The sequence below is a fragment of the Pagrus pagrus genome (assembly GCF_965226575.1).
Source record: "Pagrus pagrus genome assembly, chromosome: 12".
Taxonomy (NCBI): Eukaryota; Metazoa; Chordata; class Actinopteri; order Spariformes; family Sparidae; genus Pagrus; species Pagrus pagrus.
The window spans coordinates 13,242,890-13,265,202 of record NC_140196.1 but is presented as its reverse complement, the minus strand read 5'-3'; the positions used below and the strand labels follow the sequence as shown (position 1 = coordinate 13,265,202).

At 40.9% G+C, this 22,313-nt stretch overlaps 2 protein-coding genes across 3 annotated transcripts; one reads left to right on the top strand and one right to left on the bottom strand.

Moving 5' to 3' along the window:
* The first annotated feature begins 1,952 nt into the window (after positions 1 to 1,952).
* LOC311266262 (uncharacterized protein) lies at positions 1,953 to 3,152 on the top strand. The gene is made up of 5 exons (XM_084368547.1): positions 1,953 to 2,060; positions 2,174 to 2,279; positions 2,597 to 2,716; positions 2,826 to 2,898; positions 2,984 to 3,152. The coding sequence occupies exons 1-5, from the start codon at positions 1,960 to 1,962 to the stop codon at positions 3,076 to 3,078; spliced, it is 495 nt and encodes a 164-aa protein (XP_084224673.1). The 5' UTR covers positions 1,953 to 1,959; the 3' UTR covers positions 3,079 to 3,152.
* Positions 3,153 to 4,131: 979 nt separating this feature from the next.
* Positions 4,132 to 21,920, bottom strand: mmp16b (matrix metallopeptidase 16b (membrane-inserted)). Of its 2 annotated transcripts, XM_084370075.1 has the most exons (11): positions 21,284 to 21,920; positions 18,727 to 18,875; positions 18,438 to 18,452; positions 17,964 to 18,080; positions 16,580 to 16,884; positions 12,566 to 12,727; positions 12,266 to 12,483; positions 12,016 to 12,154; positions 10,744 to 10,894; positions 8,782 to 8,897; positions 4,132 to 8,465 (listed from the first exon to the last, which is right to left on the bottom strand). In XM_084370075.1, exons 1-11 carry the CDS (start codon positions 21,410 to 21,412, stop codon positions 8,104 to 8,106), a joined length of 1,863 nt encoding a protein of 620 aa, XP_084226201.1. In that variant the 5' UTR covers positions 21,413 to 21,920; the 3' UTR covers positions 4,132 to 8,103. The 2 variants fall into 2 exon arrangements, with proteins under 2 accessions (XP_084226201.1, XP_084226202.1); XM_084370076.1 differs by lacking the exon at positions 18,438 to 18,452 and having other exon boundaries at positions 21,284 to 21,535.
* Between the last annotated feature and the right edge of the window lie 393 nt (positions 21,921 to 22,313).

The window sequence follows — 22,313 nt, the reverse complement described above, 5'->3', positions numbered from 1 at the left end:
ATTTGATCAGGACAGTTGTAATCAGACATGGTCACTGGAACAACAAGCACACACACACACAGAGACACCCTCACATGGACAGACACACACGTAAGAGGTCGCACACAAAGACATCATCTTTGTAGGAGCAGCATCTTTTGGAGCAGGGGCAACTTCATCAGCAGCAGCAGGGACATTAGTGATACAGAGACACAGTTAATCAAATAAAAAAGAAAACATTCACAGGGATGACCCACTTTTGCATTCCCACCTTAAAGACTCTGTAATTGTTATGTCTGCTCTAACAATGACTCTTGGAGCTGCGTGTTGTTAGGGGCAATTCATAATAATAATAATAATTATAATAATACACCTTTCAAAACCAAATTTCAAAGCGTATTGCAAATAATACAAAATATATTATAGTAAATAAAAAACAAAACAAGATAAAGTAATTTAGATAATCACAACAAATGCCATCAGTTAAGAAAATGCAATTAGAACAAAGTGAGTCTGAAGAAGAGATAGCCAGATGGCAGATGAAAGAGGAGCCACTGGCTGATTTATCTGTATTTTTAATTGGTTTTTGAAAGTGTTATCAGCTGGCACTGTAGGTGGAACGATCATATATCATATGGTTCAGCTGTGCAGAAGGTGGAGGAAGAGAGAGGAGGAAAAACAACGACATGGTGGCTCATCAGTGAGATCATGCCTCCATCATGTCTCTTCACGGCTGTTTAAAATGTGATCCGTCAGTCAGGTTGACCCAAAGAAAATGAATAATCAATTTCACATGTCTTGCATGCCCTTGTTTTCTGGCAGTCAATTCTTAGGGCTTATTTATGCTTTTTGCTGGGAGATCTCATGAAGACCCCATGAATGCATCTCTTGCTGTAGGCTATCTCATTGTGCTACTCACAGTCAGCTTTTCTCCTTTTGTTGTGATTGTCATTAAATCAAGTGTTTTTCAGCACCACAGCCTCTTCATTTTCACTCAGGTGACCTCTCGCTGTGCTGGGGAGCTACTTTGCAAACAGTGACTGAATGTAACTAAGTACACTCTGTCAAGTACTGTAGTTAGGTATAATTTAGACGTATTTGTACTTAACTTGAGTATTTCCATTTCCTGCTACTTCATACTTCCACTCTGCTACATATTGGAGGCAAATATTGTACTTTATCTCAACTACTTTTATTTAATTACTTAGTTACTTTGAAGACTACATTCGAGCATTCGAGCCAAGGTGCCGTTATTTTTTTAAATTAATTCATTTTTATCAGCAATCAAATTAAAAAAAACCCACAGATTCTGATAATTAGGAAAATGCTGAATGTCTGATCAGATAATTGTATATGTATGTAAATATAACTATAATCTACTGTAGTTTTTATACATAAGTACATTTATTGCCAGATATAACCAAATCGACAATGTACATAAGAAATTATAAATGGTGGGGCTGGTCGAAGGGGGTAAATATACACAGAGAGAAGCAATGTTAAAATAAAAAATAATGTATTTTCTTTAATTGGCTAAAATTGTTTGTAGTTTCAGTAGACAAAACAAAAAAAAAGGCAAAAAAAGTCATGTAACTCTTAATTCACTATGAAAATATTGAGTACTGAAAATATACTTAAATTAAATACTGACAAATGTGGTAAAACTACAGGTTTAACTACATGTAAAGATATTAACTTCTCTTATGAAATATTTTAGGGCAACATCAGAGATGAGAAATAAAATCCAACAAATATCAACAGTTACAAACCAGTGGGGGAGATGCATTGACATGGTCGTCACCCTCAGACCACCAGGGCGCCCCAGGGCGGACTCTCTTTATTGAAAGCCTTTATTGGTTACACTTCTTAGTTACACCCACTAGTGAGGTACGAAGTATCCGCTAAAGATGCTTGTTTCTTGTCATGGGATCTTTAAAAGGCTTCACAGCGAGGGCCTGAACGCTCTGGAAGACAACCAGGATGAAGGCCAGTGCTCTGCTCAACACCGCAGCTTTACTGCTGCAGCTTCTGCCAGCCGCCACCTCGTCACCTGTGGACCAGTCGGGATGCAAAGTCATATGGTAAATAACACATTTCATATAGATATGATATGTTTTTGATGTTTTTTAAATGCTGGTTTTGGTAAAATCATAGTGAGAATATGTTTTTTTAAATATGTTCTCCTTCCTCGTAGGATTTTTAGGTTGCCCTGCACTGAACCTGCTGGTGCTATTGTCAACCAGGTGAAGGCTTGGAGCAAAAAAAAGTGTTCTGACAGCCAAGAGAAGTGTATGTACGAGGTAACTGCAACATCTTTACATCTTTTTTCTGTAACCAGCTAAAATGGTACTGACAAGAAAAATGTGTACCTTTAAATCTATGTCCTTCAGTTCTATCTACAACTTTTTCTGTCAAGTGAAAGTATTAGGAGATTTGCTTTTTAGATGTTTTTGAAGAACATGACTGAATAAACTGAATAAACAAACTGACCTTAAAGGAGAACACAATCTCATACTGTTTTACTTTGTTTATATGTGGCGGACCCTGCCACCTTTCTAGCTTCAAACAGTGTTCTGTTTCCTCTGTGAACAGCTTGCTTTTCTTTTGTCTTCTTCAGGTGATTAAGGAGTCTCCCACATACCTTGAAATCAAGCATACATCCCCCCGCACCCACAAAACCACTGACATCACTTTTGGCATAAACCCTCCTGCAGCCCCCAACTTCTGCAAAATAAGGGTAGGTTTGTTTTTTGTTTTTTATTTTATTTAATTAAATTTTTGTTGCATCTTACGTTCAGATATTCCTTTAAAATTCTTTTAACATCACTGTTGTATAACCTGCGCAGGGCTTTTCCACCTCAAAGTCTAAGAATGCCACCGGTCCAAACGACTACTGCCTGCTCTACAATCTGATCGATGGTAAGAGAGTAATTTCCTTTACATACTCACTGCAGTGTTTCAGAAGTAATTCTAACAGATTTTTAATTCGCGTGTACACTGACAGGAAGCGGACTGACTGAAGCACAAGGCTACAAGGAGATCTGCAATGATGCAATGTGCCCCGCAAGGGAAGCAGCACCATGCCACAGTGAGGGATGAGTCCCTCACACTGAATCGTGTTGTTTATTCATCTTAATTAAAAAGACATATCTCTGATGTTCTCACTGTATGAACACATGTGAGAACATCAGTATTTCCTGTTCACTGAGATAAAACCCTACAAATATTAACTCTTCTGTGTTGTTTGATTTGTGTGAGACTACTCATGAGATTACTGGCACAGTGCTGAATTTAAATGTATAGTAGTTGTTCTTTATTGTGCAATGTGTAACTTTTAAACTTACACCACTTCTCATTTTTACGACCCATATTAACGGCAGGCGAATGGAAATGTTAATTATAACATTGTCATTTAAATGTATGTTTTTACTCATTTTGTTTTGTTTTATGCAAGAAGTCCAATTGTCTTTTCGGCTTTATGACTTCTGAGCTGCTAGAATATCATATCTCAATGCTCAATGTCATGTCGTGCATAAAGAAATTTAAATAAAGAAATGTCAAAAACTTAAAAGAATATGTTCACGAGTCCTCGTGAAGAGAAGATCTAGCCAAGTATGTGTGTGAATTGTGTAAATTAACTTGTTTAACTTTGTGCTTCCAAAAAAAATTAAAAATGTATTGCATCATAAAGGTTTTTCTTTGACTTATTACTGTTGGGGCAGGACCACCAAAAACTGTGTTCCAGATTGCAGCAAAACAACAAGTGTATGCATACAGCATGTTTCCTCACTTCACACACATCATGTGATGTGGCCTGTCTTAAAAAAAATTGAAAAAACTGTTTTTGTTAGTCATTTTAGTTCATTTTTTAAGTGTTTTAAACTGAAATTCTTACATATCGAGCCTTCAATGTTTCACCACATCAACTTCATTGATTTTAGAAAATACACGCTGAGCTAATTCTGAATTTGGGACAGCGGCGACACAACTTTAACATAACAGCATGGTGTTCTCCACTGTTCTTTCCTTCCTCCATACATATGTTGCATCTTAACAAGCTTTTTCATCTGTGACGAACAAAAATCTTTTTTCACCAGTGCCTGATTTTAGTGTTTGTGTGTGAGAGCATGATACAAGGAGACACTCTTTATGCACATGTTTATTTACAACACACATTTTCTTTACCCACGGAATGGATGGATTAAAAACAGAATCCTCCCAAGCAGACAGTATACACTCTGTCTTTATGTACATGTTACGCAATATGTTTACGTCTCATACACGAAGCCTTCGAGCACATACTGCATGTATCTGTGTATAAGATCTCGATTGCAATTATTGCAAATGCTCCTCGTCTCTTCCGCACCCTTGCCTCTCTGGTGTATCGACTGCTGCCTAATCTGCCCCATCTACTTCCTTTTAATGACTAATGCTTAGCAGCGTGTTGCAAGGCAGACAATAAAAGCACTGAGAGCGATAAACAGGGACAGGTCAGGGCATTGAGGCTTCCTGCTCGCACTCCACATCTAAAATGTCAGGTCATTCGTCAGATGATTTAAGAGTCAAAACAGCCAGTGTAATTATGTGACGTTTCCAAGTTTACCTCTCAAGGATGGAAAAACATTCACACCAGATGATTGGTTTGCTGCTGAGGCAGCAACAGAAGGAGGAGGATTACCTCGAAAACAAACATTGCATTTCAAACCCACTTTATTGACAGCTTCTTGCCCTCAGTACAGTGCAACGCACGAGCTGAGGCGCTGGGCACAGAGGAATAAATACGGCAATAAATATTGAACCGACTCGCCTCGCTGACTGTCTTTAATTCACGCTCGCTGGACCCTCACCACGAACACACAAACCGAGATAGACAGCACACACGACACTGAGCCAAAGGTTTTTGCTTCCACCTTATATTACAGTGGATCAACATGGACAGATGTGCAATTCAGCACAGATGTTTCCTTCTTGAAAACATTTTCTCTCATCATTCTGGCAATCGCCTGGAGATTGGAACAAGGAGGACGGACTGGAAGCTAGTAATTTCACACGAGAGAGTTGATTTGTCAATGTATACAACCGAATAGTACAAGAGCGTCCGAATGATCCGGCAGAATGAGACATCTTAGCTAAACATGCATTGCCCTCATGTAGGTTTTAAGTTATTACCCCTCGTAAACCCACTCACTCATCTTTAGATAGTTCATAGATTTGAGAAGAAGTTTACACGTTAAAATCTCTAATTCCCTCTGCGATATGTTAAAAAAAGGCATTGCCTTGATATAAACAGAGGATTATGATAGATATCCTGTACAAGTTGATGTTGATGAGCATTTTTCAAGTAAGAGTAACAAAATCAAGGAGCACAAATATCTATATATAAAAAAAATAATAATAACATCATGAACGCTCACAGACAGGTCATCTGGCAAACTCTGAGAAACGCCACACCACACAACCACACTGTTACATGTATGGCAGCAGCCAAAGGCAATTGCGACGAGATATATTTCATTAGGGTCCAGGCTGTGTGTATCGCATACATAATGCAATACATGGGGGATAGAAAAACAAGCTCCTGCTCAATTTAGCTCCATCTCACCTCAGAGAGAATCACCTTTTTTATGCTTTATATCTTTTAATTGTTTCTCATAATTAGCTGATTGAAACATATTATGCTTTATGTATGATGTCATATATATGTAACATCATACAGCAGATCACTGGTAACACTTTCTATGAAGCCCATGAACATGTAGCGCCACATAATTGTATTTATAAGCACTGACTATCGTGGTGTTAGTTTTTAGTTTTGTTGATTTTCTGTTTTATTTTGTGGTTATATATCCTCTTGTGTCTTGTTGTCACTTTATACTTCCTGCTCACCTGTGTTCCCAGATCTGTTTCCCTCCCTACTGAAAGCCAGTTTCTTTTAGAAGAGATAATGTTACAGACCTTTACAAAGTAGCACAACACAACATCAAATGGGAGGAAGTATGGATAAACTGGACTGGATAAAAAATGTAATTTGTTTCACAATTGTCCTTTTCATTTTTTTTCCTATAATGGACTGGTATTGTTAAATTAAAAATATGAACTACTGAAGGGATCTAACAAAATGTTTTATTCAGTGATAATTAATGGTTTTAAATGTAATTGCTTCCTTACTTTTTTCCTGTCCGACTGCTTTCTTGTCCTTTTGTAAGGATATATTGTATTTCATCATTTCATCATGTGTTTATTTGTTCTTGCGTGTATCAAATTTATCAAAAAATTCTATCATTATATTTAAAATAAATTATAAAAAGAAAACTAATAGACGTGGGCTTCATAGAGAGTGTAACCGAAATATTTGTCACCAGACTTAGTTTAGCTGGTTCTGGTTTTCCGATATGCCTGTTAATTTGAAAAACGTTAGAGTAGATCTATAAACATGTATTAGTAATTTGTTAATATTGTGTAAGTATTTTAGAATAATGGATAATTACGATTACAGTGCGTAAAACAACCTTGCTCCATTATTGGACACGCAGGTTTATTATTTTTTCTAAAATCCAGAATTCAGACTTAATTTCTATTATTGATTAGACGTGTTTTTCTTCTTTGAAACAAAGGAGTCACTTTGCATTTACTTGAAAACTATTTGCATTAACTAAGTGAGAAGATGGAGCCAACTGGGCAAAAGCACTGGCATCTGATACAAGGTCAGTGTGCCTGTGGTAGCTTGAGATGCAGTGATGACTTTTTATCATTTAGAAACACTGCATGAGTCTTATTTAAAAAAAAAAAAATGCAGTTTGTTTTTCCTCCTCTCTCTTTTCTCCCCTCCTTCTCTGCGCTATGTGAGATATTATGTAAACTTACAAACCTTGTAGAAAAGTTCCAAAAAAACAAAATATGGATTAGTAAAGCTGCTTAAAATGTATGGACTGACACTGTTTGGAGTATTAGTGTCCAAACGTGGCAGGAAAACAAAGGGAAGCGGGATGTTAGCTGTTCAATAACTGACACTACAGTACAGTACAGCACATATATAGTGTGGGTAATTACTGTCTCTTTCATGCATACACAACTTACCTTCCCTTTCTCTCTCATACCCTCCGGTGAGGCAGTAAATGAAAGCTGATAGCCTGCTTGCCATCAGGTATTTAGCACAACTTAGCACATTTCCAAGAGCAGTGAACCCTTTTGTGGATCAAACTGTCCTTAATTACTGGTTTTGAAATTGCATTATGGGCAGTAATTAATGCTTTCGCACGTTGTTTATATTCATACTGTGTCACTCGCTATCCAGCTTCCACACCAGAGAAACAGAGAGAAAGAGAAGGGAGTTTAAGCAATCTGTGATTAAGGCAGTCTCATAAATATTGCAGAGAGGTTTTTGGCCCCTGTTTTGGAGATAGACTGCCACCACAGTCTTGAGTTCCCAACTTCTACTAACGGCTGCTTCCCATCCCCACCGATTACAGAGCAGACGGGTGGTTGTGAATACCAATGGCGGAAAAAGAAAATCGGAGTATGATGCCACAATGTTCGATCCGTGGAGGAAAAATATCCCATCAAAAACAACATCGAGCAGTAATCCTCTTTGGAAGAAAAGGTCATATTTGGTTTGTGTATCAGTCCTCCACACAATGAATAATCTTTTACAGGGACCCTAAATAAAAAAAATAATAAATTAAAAAAAGCACAGCTCAGAGCGATTTAATTAAGAAATGAAAGTAAAGTTGAAGCCTATATCTAATTTGTCCACTGAAGTTGGTGCTAGGGGCTTTTTAAGCGGCGTGCAGAGACGAGGATAGACAAAGGTCCCACTTACAGTAGCTTAACTCTGTCTCACTTAATTGAGTTCATTCCAAGATACAGAAAAAAGTCGAAGCAGATACATACATATTAGTTGGACATAGGAGATGTGGCTCCCACACTGTCTTCAGTCGAGTTCTGCTGATCATTACGTTTCCTTGCAGCTTGCACGTTAAGAGAAGCAGTTTTTTAAATCTGCCAACATGGCAATCCTTATGTACTGTACCCTTTACAGTGCTCCCAATTACTGTACTCAGGGCTTCAAGTAATAACTAGACCTTTATCAGAGCTTCACACCCCTCTCTATACAGTAACAGTCCCTCAGACCCACTCCTGCATGGAGCGCTTGCAGTACAGTATGTGGCGCTGTGTGCTCTTCCTCCTGAACTGGAAAACGGTGTAGAGGAGGACCATCATGCACAGCGCCAGGACGCAGGGGATAGCGATGGCAACTGCTTTCTCAGTCCCCCCTGCGCTGTCCAGTTTGATAACAACGTCCACATCGCCGTTGTCGTAGTGCCGTTCCTCCGCCACCGGGGGGCTCCAGTCCCAGTCGGGGTCTGCAGGTAGACCGTCGCAGCCCATGAAGTCCCGCAGGATGGACCTCGGGTAGCCAGGCTCCACGCGAAGCATCTGGTTGTTGAACTTCCAGTACTCTTTACCCTTGTAAAAGTAGGTAAAGCCTGCAGGGAGGGATTGTAGGACACAACATATTAACTTTTATACATTAACCATACAAAGACTGCATATTGTGCATTCCTGCAGTAGAGGATTACATCAGTGTTTAGAGTATGTGTTAAAGGTCCTAATTTATGCTCATTTTAAGGGTCATATATTTATTTTTGCTGTCTACTAGAAAATGTTTACATGCGTTAATGTTCAAAAAACACATAATTTGTCTCATAATCAAGACAAAAACATGTGAAGCCAAACGGTCTCTCTAAAACATCTGAAGGCGTTGCACTTGGCATCTTATAAACGTCCATACAGCTGGCATACCGTTGGCTTTATCCACAAAAGCCCCCTGTGGAGAGTCAGGGATGCCCTTCCAGATGTTGATGGGTTTGGGATAGCCTGGATCCATGGTCCTCATTTCCTCATTGTACCTCCAGTATCTACAACAGGACAGACAGAAAACACTCCAGTCAAAACAGACGTTTATGAACACAATCAGCCGGTGACATATACGCCTGTTAGACATCACCATCATCGAAATCCTCAAAAAGGACAAAATCAAATAAAGTCAAGACAAGCAAATTTAAAAAGGATTTTGCGCTCTTGGATCCAGATAAGCAGTCCTATCGCAACGGAAAAACACTGACAAAAAAAGCAGAAAAGTCTCTTCAGATGCAAAAAGAACACATTTATAACGTGTGCAGCTTTTTCCTTAAATAGGCTTTCACCCAAAATCAAAATAAAGTATCACATATTACCAACCATTACATAGACAAGGACAACGTAATGATATTTTAGCGTAACAAGAGTAACAAGGTGGGAGCTTACTTTGTTCATTCTACCCTGGCAGGAATTCAGACTTATATTACAACTTTTGCGATGAGGAAGAATAAAATATCACAGTTGTGTCTTGGCACAGTGCTAGACTTCTGCACTCGGTGTTTACAGTGACAGTCTGCTGTCTTTAGCTTGCACACAGACCTAAAAAACACTCTTCAGATCAGACTATTTTTAACGCTCACCAACTGACTTACTTCACATGACCGGAGAAAGCATTCGATCACTCATCCATACTGTGTTTGTCGGAAAGGCAAATTTGTTTTTTTGGGTTGCTGTGATTGATCTGCTTCTCATACGCCAGCGCTCACACACATTAATCACGCTATCCAGTGTCATTCCTTTAAATTAGAACAAACACCATCTTGTCACAGAGAGAGAGCGAGAGAGAATCGTGTGTGAGGATGGACAGAGCGTCCTGTTTGTCATGATATACAGCAGCAGGTTGAGGGATGACAGTATCATGACAAAGCATTTTGTCAGCTTTTACCACGAGGTCCACTGACCTCTTGTATCATAACAGCTGAACAAACATGTGAGTCACGCTGGCATACTCTCAGACTTTAAGATGCTTGCAAAGCGCACAGATCAACAACGGATTCTCTGATTTAGTTGTTGTGGAAAAACTCACATCCACCAACAGGTAAATAACTACAACCATGAATCAATCAAATAATGTATGTATGCAAGTTGACAAACAATATGGGTCAATATATGGTGTAATATGTAAGAATTGGCCACTTCCAATCAAAAATAAGTTGCAGAATATCAGCAGAGAAACCGCTAACTGTGCTTTTTGCTAGCTATCTATGGCTGAAGCTACTAGCTGTCGTTAGCTCAAGCCTCTCTGCAGCACAGTAAATACACGTCTAAATTGACATTTCTTCACATTCTGCTGATAGCTTTAGTTATTTTTGTGAATGTTTTCAACAAACATTCTTCCAGAGACATTACATATTGCACCTTTAAACTCTGGAGTTACGTAATCACCATTACAAATCCTCTGACACTGGGTGATAATCAGTTGAAAGCCAATGAGCAGCATTTGTCAGCTGTTAAATAGGCAATCAGTGTTTTCAAAGCAACATGTGACAGCTGACAGAGCTTCAAGGATGCCAGCTAATCTATGCCAAAACTGAAGAGGCAATGATCAACAAACCTGCAAAATTATTAACTATCTCAGGGGGGAAAAGTCCCAAAAATCATTAATGCTCCAAACACGGACAAACTGCATTGATGAGGGGAACAGAGGGGAAGGAGCTGACAAATACTGTAGGATCCACTCCTCAGAGAGTATACTTATACAACTTAATGTAATGATTGTTAATAACACACAGTCAATGTGTTGACATGAGCAGAAGGCGTTAATAGAGATTTCAGCCATCGAGAGATTCCAGTTCTGTCCGACTGCTTAACTTCATAACAGTATGAAAATAGTCCCACACAGACCTGTCTCCTTTGAAGAAGTATGTTTTGGCGACATCTTCCCACCAGACAGCTGTCTCGATGCTCTGAGTGGGCATGCCGCTTCCGAACAGCGAGATGTCCTTAGGGTACGAAGGCTGGAGAGTTGTGTCCTTGAAGACCCAGTAACGGTTTCCTAAAATACACACACAAAGTTAGGAGCCTCTGGGACAAAGACATTATCATAAAGATGACCTCAAAAATCCCGCTACACAAAACACTGCCGGCTCTCGGCTCATTCAAGCCTTCTGCGTTTTTCCAGTGAGTCTATTTATTTCTCTTAACGTGATTTCAAAGGTCAGATGAATAACCTCATTTACAAAATATCTGCACAGCAGAAAATCTATGCAGTGTTATCTGTGATACAATAAACAGCAAGATGATGCTCTGAAGGCAGCTCCACCGAGACTCATTGTTTTCAGTGTTATTGAAGCTATTGTTGCATTTAATTCAGTTTGATCATAAGTGCCTGAGGCAGAGTGAGGAGAGCTGCTGTGGTGGTGTGCTAGCAGTAAGTAGCTAGACGCTCACATACACACACATGCAGTTAAGTCCCCCTGAGAGAATAAATAAAGCATGAGGCACTCTGATCCCACTGGGTGACAGATGTCATGTTAATCTGCCTGATGGAGAGACGGCTGTACTGGACCTGCACCCGTTCTGTTACCGTACAGAACGCAAAACAACCTCAAAGTCACCCGATCGGTTGATAATAATGAAAGATTACTGCGTGTTCAGACAGCTCACACATACACATGAACTGGTAGTGGTGGTATGCGATAAAATATTACTTTAAATTGATAAAGAGAAGATTACTACATTTTCAAAAGTTTGTTTTTTCTGCCATTTATTACTTTATTGTGGTTTAGTGGAACAATATCATTTATGGTATATAATATAACTAAGGTAATAGGTTAAAGGTACATTTGTGTAATCTACTTTTAGTTTTTCAGACATATTGTCATTGTTGTGGATCTGGGAAGAATAATTTAATGTAAACAAATTAAAGCTGCACTGTAACATTTTCATGAAACAAACAAAAGATATGTTTACATTTAGTGTTTTCACCAACAATCATTTTGTTTTCAAATGTATAATTCATTAAAGGTAACATGTTCTCCATGCGTTCTCACGTGTGCATGTGCCACCTAATGCTCTTGCACAATCCTAACAAAATTGGGACCCACCAGTGGTCAAAAACTCCAAAGGTTACCTTTACGAAATTAGAGAACTGAAAAATAATCTCTCTTTCATTACCTTTGAAAAAGACGAACTTCCCCTCGCTGTTTTCATATACGGCATCAATTTTGGCAGGCAAGCCTTTCCAGAAGTAGTTGATCTGCATGGGGTAGCCAGGGACTACAGAGTTGTCCCGTACCCTCCAAAACCACTGGTCCTATAAGAATGAATAGGGTGATAACGTAGAATCATCATCAACATCAGCATCATCTTCCCAAAGTGCTTTAAAACAGCAGCCATGTTCACTAAGGCTGATGATCTACTCTACCTTGAACACAAAAAGCTCCTGTCGGAGGATGGCCAGGGTGTTGAAGCCTCCATCACAGATGTTGGGCTTGGAGTTGGGATTGGAGGGCTTGGCCCCCTGTGGAGGGCGATGGGGTCTGGCGTGGCGGTCATGCTTACGGGGGTCTGAGGGAGGGTGAAAGCGAGGGGGAGGGACCGTCGGTGGGGGCCGGGTCGGCTGCGGTGCTCTATCTGGTGGACCTAAAAAGACAAAAAATATTACATCCTCCCTCTGCATCATCTCTGTTATACAGGCAAGACAGAGTATGAAGTAGAGCGTTACCATAGATTTTCTGGATGCCCTGTAGGTCGTCGTGAGGTAGTTTGAAGTTCTCTGTGTCCATGTACTGGTAGAAAGGAGCCATGATAGCAGTGGGGTCGTTGGAGTGTTCCAGACCGAGGGCGTGGCCCAGCTCGTGCACCGCAACCAGGAACAGGTCGTTACCTGGAGAGGCAATAGTACGAAGTACTTATAGAAGAGGAATGAATGTGACTACATGTGTGCCATGATGCTACAGAAGAAGACAACAAAAACCCATGCACAGACACACTGGTTAACACTAGAGACAAGACAGTGATGAGCACAGAAACACATTGAAATAAACACCAAGAAAGATTAATAATATAGGCAGTACAATCATATAGCTTCCTACAAGCAGCTAGTGTTCAGCATAGTAAGTTGCCAGTGAAGCTAAGCTCATGGTTAAAACTTATTACAACACTTCACGGAGGGATTAAACACTAAGTCACGTGGGATCATATGTAGGCACATTACAATCAACCTTCTTTTAGATCTTGTTGTGATTTTCGACTTATCTATCAAGCAGAGGACACCAAATGTGCATCTTTTCTCAGTTTTATGTCATTTCGAATGGCCCACCTTCTGGTTTTTGAGCAATTTTAAGACACTGCGCTGTCCGAACTTGCGTTGTAATTATTTTTTGACATTTTATAGACAAACCATTAAACACATAATTGGCAAATAACCGTTTAGATACTCAACAAAGGAAATAATCATTACTTGCAGCCCTGTGGTCCAGACGCATCTTCCACTGAGCTAATGCGGTGCAATGTAGTGCAAGGGAAGATTACTGGAGGTAAATTGCAAAGCATGAGCACTTTTCCTCTTTTACTCCGTAAGAGAAGATAAGCCACATGTGAGCCGCAGCTCACAGAGAGCAGAGACACACAGGCTCACGTTGCTGCCCAGGGCAGCAGAGAACAGTGAAAATACATGTTCGTATAATGCACCTGAACACATACAAATGTCGGCGTAGAACAAGTAAACACTGCGGGTCTAGATCATATCACGTTCAGACACAGATAAATGTAAAATGAAAAATGTCATGGTCAGTGTCTATGGTCAGCACTCAGCTCACAGTGTCAACCTGATTTAGAAAGAAGTACACCATTTATGTACAGCTTGCGACTGAAGCTGTCCCCAGGAGATTGTCGCCCTTTAAAACATGATATCCACTGCTGCCAACAGCTCTGCACAGAACAACCACTGACCCTCAGCCAGCAGCTAAAAGGTTACACCTCCCCATCCCCCATTTATCTGACACAACCAGCCTCTTCCACCGAACCAAAAATGTCTCACAAGGACTCCCAGGAGACAGGCCAGAGCTACCATTAGCGCACATGTCAACATGCAACATTTACAATTACACTGCTGTGAAAGCCCATTAAAGGTTGCACAGCTTTCCAGACATACAAGCTAAGACAGGAGCTTTTCAGAATCAGCCCCAGCACTCCATGTAGATAACCATGGGACACAGCGCAAGGGTGAACATGAATTTGACTTGGGAATCTGAGACAATTATGGAGTATGAGAACAAAAGAGAAAGAGGGAGGGGAGCTGATGGGTGGCAAGCAGTTTCCGAGAGCAAACACGCGTGAGCTGTTACCCTCCTCTTCCACTAATGGGAGAATAAAAGTGTATGGCAAATAGGGGTATTAGCAAAGTAGCCTGGTACAGCACTGACAAGCCTGGCGCCATGTAGGTAGGGTAATTAAATTCTGTGTGGATACATGGCTAAGAAGGGCATTTCATCTCCCTCTCTGGGCTGCTGCGCCTTGCCACTATCTCCACCTTGACAGAGTGGCCACCATTACATGTTATTTGGGTCATTGTTATTTGTTTGCACATAACCCATAAAAACATAAAAACGTATCTTATCCTATAATAAACATTAAATGTCATTTCAATATTCAAAACATGAAATCACCCAACCTAATGAAACCCAATATACATTGTACCTATAACAGCAAAACATAACCTAAGACACCCATAATATGATAGAACACAACAGAACATGACCTGACATGCCGTAACATAACATCAGTCACATAAGATAAAACATTATCACATAACATAACTCAAAATAACCTAACTTCACCTAATATTTCTATAATTATATATATATAAATATCATAAACATCATAAACATATTTTAAGTTGGGTTGAGATAACATGACATGACATAACCAATGATAACACAAACTAACGTAACCTAATATGTGTTGTTCCTATTAGATCATTACTTAACCTAATACACCCATGATAACATAACATAACATGACACAACACAACACAACAGGACATAACATGACATGTTATGTCATAACCATGCTTAACTTAATACAGCCATAACTTAATACATAACATAATATAACATGATAAAATATTGTAACAACTAATCTTACTTCCCCTACTACACCCCTCATAGCATAGCATAACATAATATACCATTGGATTAAACAATATCACATGACACACCTCATAATAACCTAACCTAACTCAACCTAATATACCCCTATAACATTACCCAATAACATAACAAGACATAACATTACATGACATGAAATAACATAACTCATAACCTCACATAACCTAATATACACATACTAACACAATACAAGACAACACTATGCAGCAAAGCACAAAACAGTGACACAACACATGATATAAAATCACATAGCGACATAACGCATACATACTCTGACTTCCCCTATCTATTATAGCATAACATAACGTAACAACATAACCTGACTGAACCTAATGTAGCCATTATAACAAAACATAACACAACTTGACATGACGTAACTAATGATAAGCTAACATAACCTAATATAGCATGAAATAACACAACATAATGACAAGACATAACTCATAAAAACTTCACATAACCTATTATACCCATAATAACACAAGACAATACTACGCATCACAGAACATAACACAAGATAACATAACATAACATAACATAACATAACATAACATAACATAACATAACATAACACAACATAACGGAGCAGAATATATATAACCGGTAATACACTACTATAACCTATCTCAACCTAATATACCCATAAAATCATAACATTGTATAACATGACAACACAGTAAAGCATAACACAACATGATATAACATAACATAACATAACATAACGTAATACAACAAAACATAACATTACAAAAGACAACACAACATGACATAATATAACATGACATAACATAACATAACATAACATAACATAACATAACATAACATAACATAACATGACATGACATAACATAATATGACATAACATAACATAACATAACATAACATAACATAACAATAAAGCATAAAACTACACAATGGGACATCACATATATTGCTAGCGCTCTTCTGTTTTCTGTTTTACCTCTCTTGAAGCATTCCACTGAGCTACATCAAATTCACTGAAAACAGAATAGCCATAATCATGTGCCAGCAACGAATGTCTTAAAATAGCAGAGTTTTCTATCCTATCATCTGAAGAGCTTATTATGCAGAAAAAAACATCAAAATCCTGACAGATGGGGTGATGCGTCTTTACAGAGCAGAGCCCGATCAAAGACATCGCTGCATTCTTTGTTTTTGTTTAAACATTCCTCATACCCTGCCCTGTGATAACATCTCTGTCATATTGCCCTCCTGCCTAGCCAACTGTATTTCCAGTTATTTGCCTTCCATCAGTCCTTATCTGTATCTCCTGATGACTGCTCTGTTTTCTTTTTCTCACTGCTTTCCTCTCTCGTCCCACACACCTTACTTGTTTACTTACCTACCAACATTCAGCATTTAATAACCTTTATTTTGTTTCTTCCCTAATCTTCCTTTTATAATTTCCTTTCCGCTCTGCTGCTGTAACCTCCTTTTGCTTTTCCTTCCCTGAACCCTTTATTAGTGCTCTTCGTAATCTTGTCTCACTCCTTACGACCACCACTTTCTCTTTCTCCAGATTTATACCCACTCTGTCTTTTACTCACCATCATGGTTGGGGTTCCCCAGGGTCCAGGGTTCGTCTGAGTCAAAGTGAGTGTCCCCTCCTATGCCAGGGCCCGGGAAATAGGCGTGGGCGAGGAATCCTCCCTCCCCGTCAAAGGGTGAACTGTCGCCGTGAAAACCCGAAGCGAAGATGATGGTGATGTCCACGTCACGCCTGCCAGTCTCCAGGGCGCTGTATGGAACGGCCTCAAAGCGGAGAGGAGTCACACCCTGCCAGACATCAAACGCCCGCCGGATAGCATCATGAGTCTCCCTGGCGCCCACCTTTGGAGTGACATTTTTAATGCTGTGGAAAGGAGGGGAAAAAAGCAAACTGATTAAAAAGGCTGCTGAGAGATAAAGGCTACGAGGCTGAGAAAAGGCTCTGCAGGTCGTCGTACACATACTGTGGTCATAGTAAACGGTGCAGCATACGTCATTTGAAACTACAGGCACTAAAAAAACCAGTACAAGTGTGGAAATAAAATACATACTGCATCAACCCCGTGCCTCGTTATCCCATTAATTTCGAGTGAACATTTTTACTTTTCAAAATGAGGAGACACTAAAAAGAAAAGTTGCACTTGACACAACTCTTTCAAGCCCAGCAGCTTTTACTGAACTTTTAACACAGCAGTCGTTATCAGTCCCTGGCAGGCAGAGAGGAATGGGAAATCTTCTCCCTCTCTCTCCACTCATTTTCATGAATAAAGTGCAGTCGGCAGCAGCACTGGCTCAGCACTGATTGACATTCCATTAGGAGAGGTGGCTCATCAATTCAAATTCGTGGAGGAAGGAAGGATTTGAATAAATTGACAGTGTTATCGTCTATTACTGCTGTAACCTGTCAATTTGCAGTTGCGCCAGAGACCCGTTTATCAGTCCTCCTCAGAACCTATTAAAAGCCGGAGCTTAATCAGGCGAGATAAGATGAGAGTTTGAATATTTTTGCTGAGATTACGGACAATTTACACTGAGAGATTTCCAAACATTTCTGTATGAGGAAGCATTCAATTTCCATGCTACTCAGTTAATATTGTTTGTTTTGTTTTATGAAAAGGAGAAAAAAAAAGAAATCCAGTTTTTCATTTCGCCAGCGAGCTATTTATAAACTGGAAAGTAAACATACTCACAGCACACATGGGCAAATGTATGTGTTGATCCGGATGTGTGATGATGACTATATTTTTGAGCATGTGCTCCCACATATGTGACGTATTTGCGCGGTCTCTATGACAACACAGAGCATGTGATTCCAGGTGGTTAGGGAGGAGAAGACGAGAGACGGAGGAGAGCTGCGAAAATCAACAGTGGCACATCTGAACCCTAGAATAAGCTCTGCTGAAGTCAATGGTGGCCATGACAACTGCCTCCACTATCTCTCACCTGTAGGTGATGTGTGGACGCTGCCACTTCTGTCCCGTCAGCGCGTATCTCCGCTTCCGTGACCTCGAAGCACTTTTAATCTTGTCCGGAACACCACAGCGAGGCTTTTGCATCCAACTAAGAGAAGAGAAGAGAGGAGAGGAGAGCAGAGGAGAAGAGAAAAGAAGAGAAAAAGGTGACTCAAGGTTTCTAAACAGAAATTGGGAGGTAAACAGCATCACGAGACAACATGAAGCTCGAAGTGAACTCAGTAGTTCTCTTCCTGACAGGTGCCAAATAATCACAGCAGCAAAAACAAAGGTGCAAAAATACGACTAAACTACTCCAAACTACAGCCATTTATACAAGTGTCAGATCAAAATCTCAATGAGGGCTGAGAGGAAATCAAGACTTTCATCTTTACTCATTCATACCACATCAGATTATCACAAGTACAGAACAAACATGATACATAAACAAAACATTAATTCTCACCTCAGCGTGATATCACTGCACCATCATGCAAAATGAGAAGAAGGAGAAGTGTTAAAACCTTCACCTGAGGGTTGTTTCAGGCGAGGTGAAGCGGGGGGAGGGGAGGGGAGGGTGAAATGAACACGTCTATTTCTGTCCTTCACTAATTCATTGAAATATTGAAAGCAGTTCCCTCTGCATTTTAAATGAATGAGCGGAGCATTTTGCATTAATGTCACATCAAGCGATCTCGGTGAAAGTGCATGTGCACCTCAGCAAGAGCACGTCAACGGCATGTGTGCATACTCACTCCTTGGTTTTCTCATCCAGTGTCCCTGTGACATTGAGACCATAGACGTGCTGCATGGCAGCGATGGCTGAGTGCATGGTACGGGCCGAGCGCAGGACAGACATTCCCGGTTCTGTGCGGGGAAGGTATCCATACCTCTGTAGCCATCCCTGTGAGAGGAAGAGGGAGAAAGACTTGGGCCTTCATGTTGTGGATATTTTAAGACTTGTTTCACACTCTGTGCTTTTGTTAGAAAACTCAGGGAAGAGACGAAACATGGGGACGGAGTAGGAGATGGAAAGGATCCAGGATGTTGTGTATACGCATTTTGCAAGTTTGTTCCCATTATAAATGAGTATCATCTACTACAATGTACTTGTATTAACTGAGCAAGAAAGAGAATCCATTCTCTTTGTTTCTCAGTGGCTGCAGCTCTGAACTGGAGTAAGAACTGGCCACCTTGAATTAATCCCAACAAATAGGGGCAGCATATCACCACAGGTACTGCTAACTGCTGCTAACAGTATTCTTTTAATCCATGACTGTAGCTACTGTTGCCGTGTTAGCTCAGATAGCCGTGCAGGTAGCCAGACTACCAGGGCGGTGTTGGTGTTTACACCGCTGGCACAGGAGCTGTGGACCGCTGTGAGGTTTTTTTTTTTAGGGCCGGGGCTAGCTGGTTAGCATGCTAATTTCAGTAGTACAAGACATCTTTGACATAACAACATTTTTTTTTAATGCTTTAAACTGGAAAACAATGTATTTTAGTTGAAAATGTTTTTTGTTTTTTTAAAAAGAACTTAAAGCATCAATGAAGAAATAGCAGTTTTTATAGCAGCGTACTAAGCTGGTCCCCAAGATCTCAGTCCAAACTGCTAGCTGCACAGCTGACTGAGCTATATACCTAATGGCAGCTACTATTAGCGACAGTTAGCGGTTTCTCAGGTGATAAGCTGTCCCCCTATTTGTTTTGATTATGAATTTGACAGGTGGCCAATTTTTACATAGTGCACCTTTAATGCCGTCTAGTGCAAATGCACACATTCCTCCACCACAGTGGTTGGGGGTACCTTGCTCAAGGGCACCACAACAGCAGCTGTTTAATGGGAACAAAGTGTTGTTTGTTCAGTTACCTCACCCAGTTCTTCCCAGTAAGTGGCCAATCCCATCATAAAAATCAATACGAATATGGCTGTGCGTCATTCATTCTGCATCTTACAAAAGGCTGCAAGGTGACTAACCGTGGCTACAATGCTTTTCTATTACTGCAAGAAAACAAACTGTGCTGAGAAAGAGCTGCTGTGTTAACATTTAAATCCGGCATAACAGTGTGAATGAAATGTTCAGAAGCTTTAATGAGGTGGAGTTTGAATGTAAGTCGCTGGTTCAGGCTTAAATGTGCCTGTGTATATTTGCTCACGGGCTCTCTGGACATCAGTGCAACTGTTTGCATTTGAATCCCTTCCAGTGACCTTAGTCAGTGTTTGTGTCTTGCGGCTGCCGGTCAGTGTACATGTGCAGGACTGTGGCCCTGCCTCCTCTTGCCCTACAAAGCGAGAGTGCGGCTTGATACAGAGGGGAGCGAGGTGACGCCGAGCACCATCCAGGGGTCACTGCCACACTCAATCCTGTTGCAGAGGTCCACGGGGTCGCCCACGCCATCCACAGCTGTCCACACACCATCCAGCTGCCTCCCCATCACCACATACAACAGCCTATGAGATATGCTCCAGCTAGCTAATCTGACTAGCTGTCTCCTCTGTCCATCCCTCCCCCTTCTGCCTCTATCCCTCTTTCTGCTGAGCTAAACGCCTTGTTTATCCCTTTTTTCCCTCCTCTCTCCTGTGGGTGTGTTTCCTGTGTGTGCTGTGTTTGTTGAAAGGCACAGATTTTCAGAGAGATATCGGGCAGATTTCAGCGAGCCATAAAATTGAATAATGATGTATGAGTGTCTCTCTCTTTCTCTGTGTGTGTGTGTGTGTGACTGTCAGCCTCAGCATTTTATTTCTTCAGAGAGGTGGGAGGGGAGCCTGAGGTGAGGATGAAAGTGACATCAATTAATTGGGTACAGAAAAGCAAATCCTCTTTTTATGCAACTTGTGTCTGTAAACGTTTCATCTCCTCCAACACTGTGATGCTGCCAAAGCATGTCTGCCCGCACGCTGGCCTGTCACAAAACTATACCCAGCGATGGAAAAACGTGATGCTGGAGGGCATCTCTGTTAAAATAGACCCCTCTATGTGACTGCAATCATATCTCGGCTGCACATTTGGCATCAGTGGGCTGTATCGGCTCGGCTCACGGACCGCAGTGTAATAAAAATGAGCATCCCTCTGTTTCATTGCACTCCACAAACGAGGAATGCTCGATATTTTTCCCCCCGTTAAAGTGCGTGAGCTGCCCTGATAGGCTTACAATGTATCCATGTTATGCGTTATGGTAATTGTGCCCACGGATGGCGTGGGGAGCCTCTCTCTATATATGTTTTGTTTTTCACGCCGGGGCAGACGATGTGGAGGAGAGACACACGGTCATTTGTGATAAGCGAGGGGATGGGAAGAAGGCCATTCATCTTACCTCAACGTTGAAATGATGATACTTCTCTCCGGACACGGCGCACGAAATCCAAAGCAAAAGATGCAAGCAGAATGCTGCCGCGTAAAAGCAATCCGATGGTTTTCTTTTACTGGAGGATACTAAGGTCATAATGACCTGTTTTTCCCGAGTGTTTATTAGAAGAAGCCGCCCGTCTGCTGTGGCTCTCGTGTCAAATGGAAACCATCGGGCGAGCTGTCAAGGCAGGACTCGGATGAAGACGAGAGAAAAAAGGGCCACGCGTGTTGTAAAATCCCGATGGTGGCGTGAAAATGCTCCGATGTCAAGCAGAGATAACGCGGCATGTTACACCCGCTGGCCTCGCCATTCTTATTTACATCAGGGGCTACATCTATCCAGCAGCATCAATGGCCATGTACAGTACCCAGTCTGCGCAAGATAGGCTCCCTCCCGACTCGACGCCTGCGCTTTGATTTCTCACACAGCGCAGCGCTGCTTGGCAGCATCATGAGAGCTGCCCTACAGAGTGCACAGCAATGAAACACCATTCCTCTGAACTGCCTGTGCCTTTGGCTTTCACATCGCAAAGGCCACTTAACTGTGTGATTTGAAGAGCACATGCATGGTTTGATGTTTAATTCCTCAGAGTAAACAAAGGCCTTGGTCCACATTAAGGCTGCAGCCTACATTCCTCTGGTCAAGCCTGCACAATCCTAAAAGAAATGATATGTATGTGCATCCTGTAATAAACTAAATGTAGCCTGCACCTTAACAATAAAGGGTAAATGAATAAATCACCTGATCTTCATCATCAACAACCTGCATATGCACATTAAACGTCAGCACAGGAGCTGCTCATTAGCCCACTTTTCCTCACTTTATCTTTAAATCATATGTGTGTTCACCACCCCTGTGATGATCTCGACCTGACATCTTCCCAAGACATTTATAGCACCTACAGCCCTCAATAGCCCAGATAAGCCCCGACAACAACAAGCAAACACGCCACAAGATGGCGGTGTTTCATTGAGCAACGTGTCCGCCAGCTGTT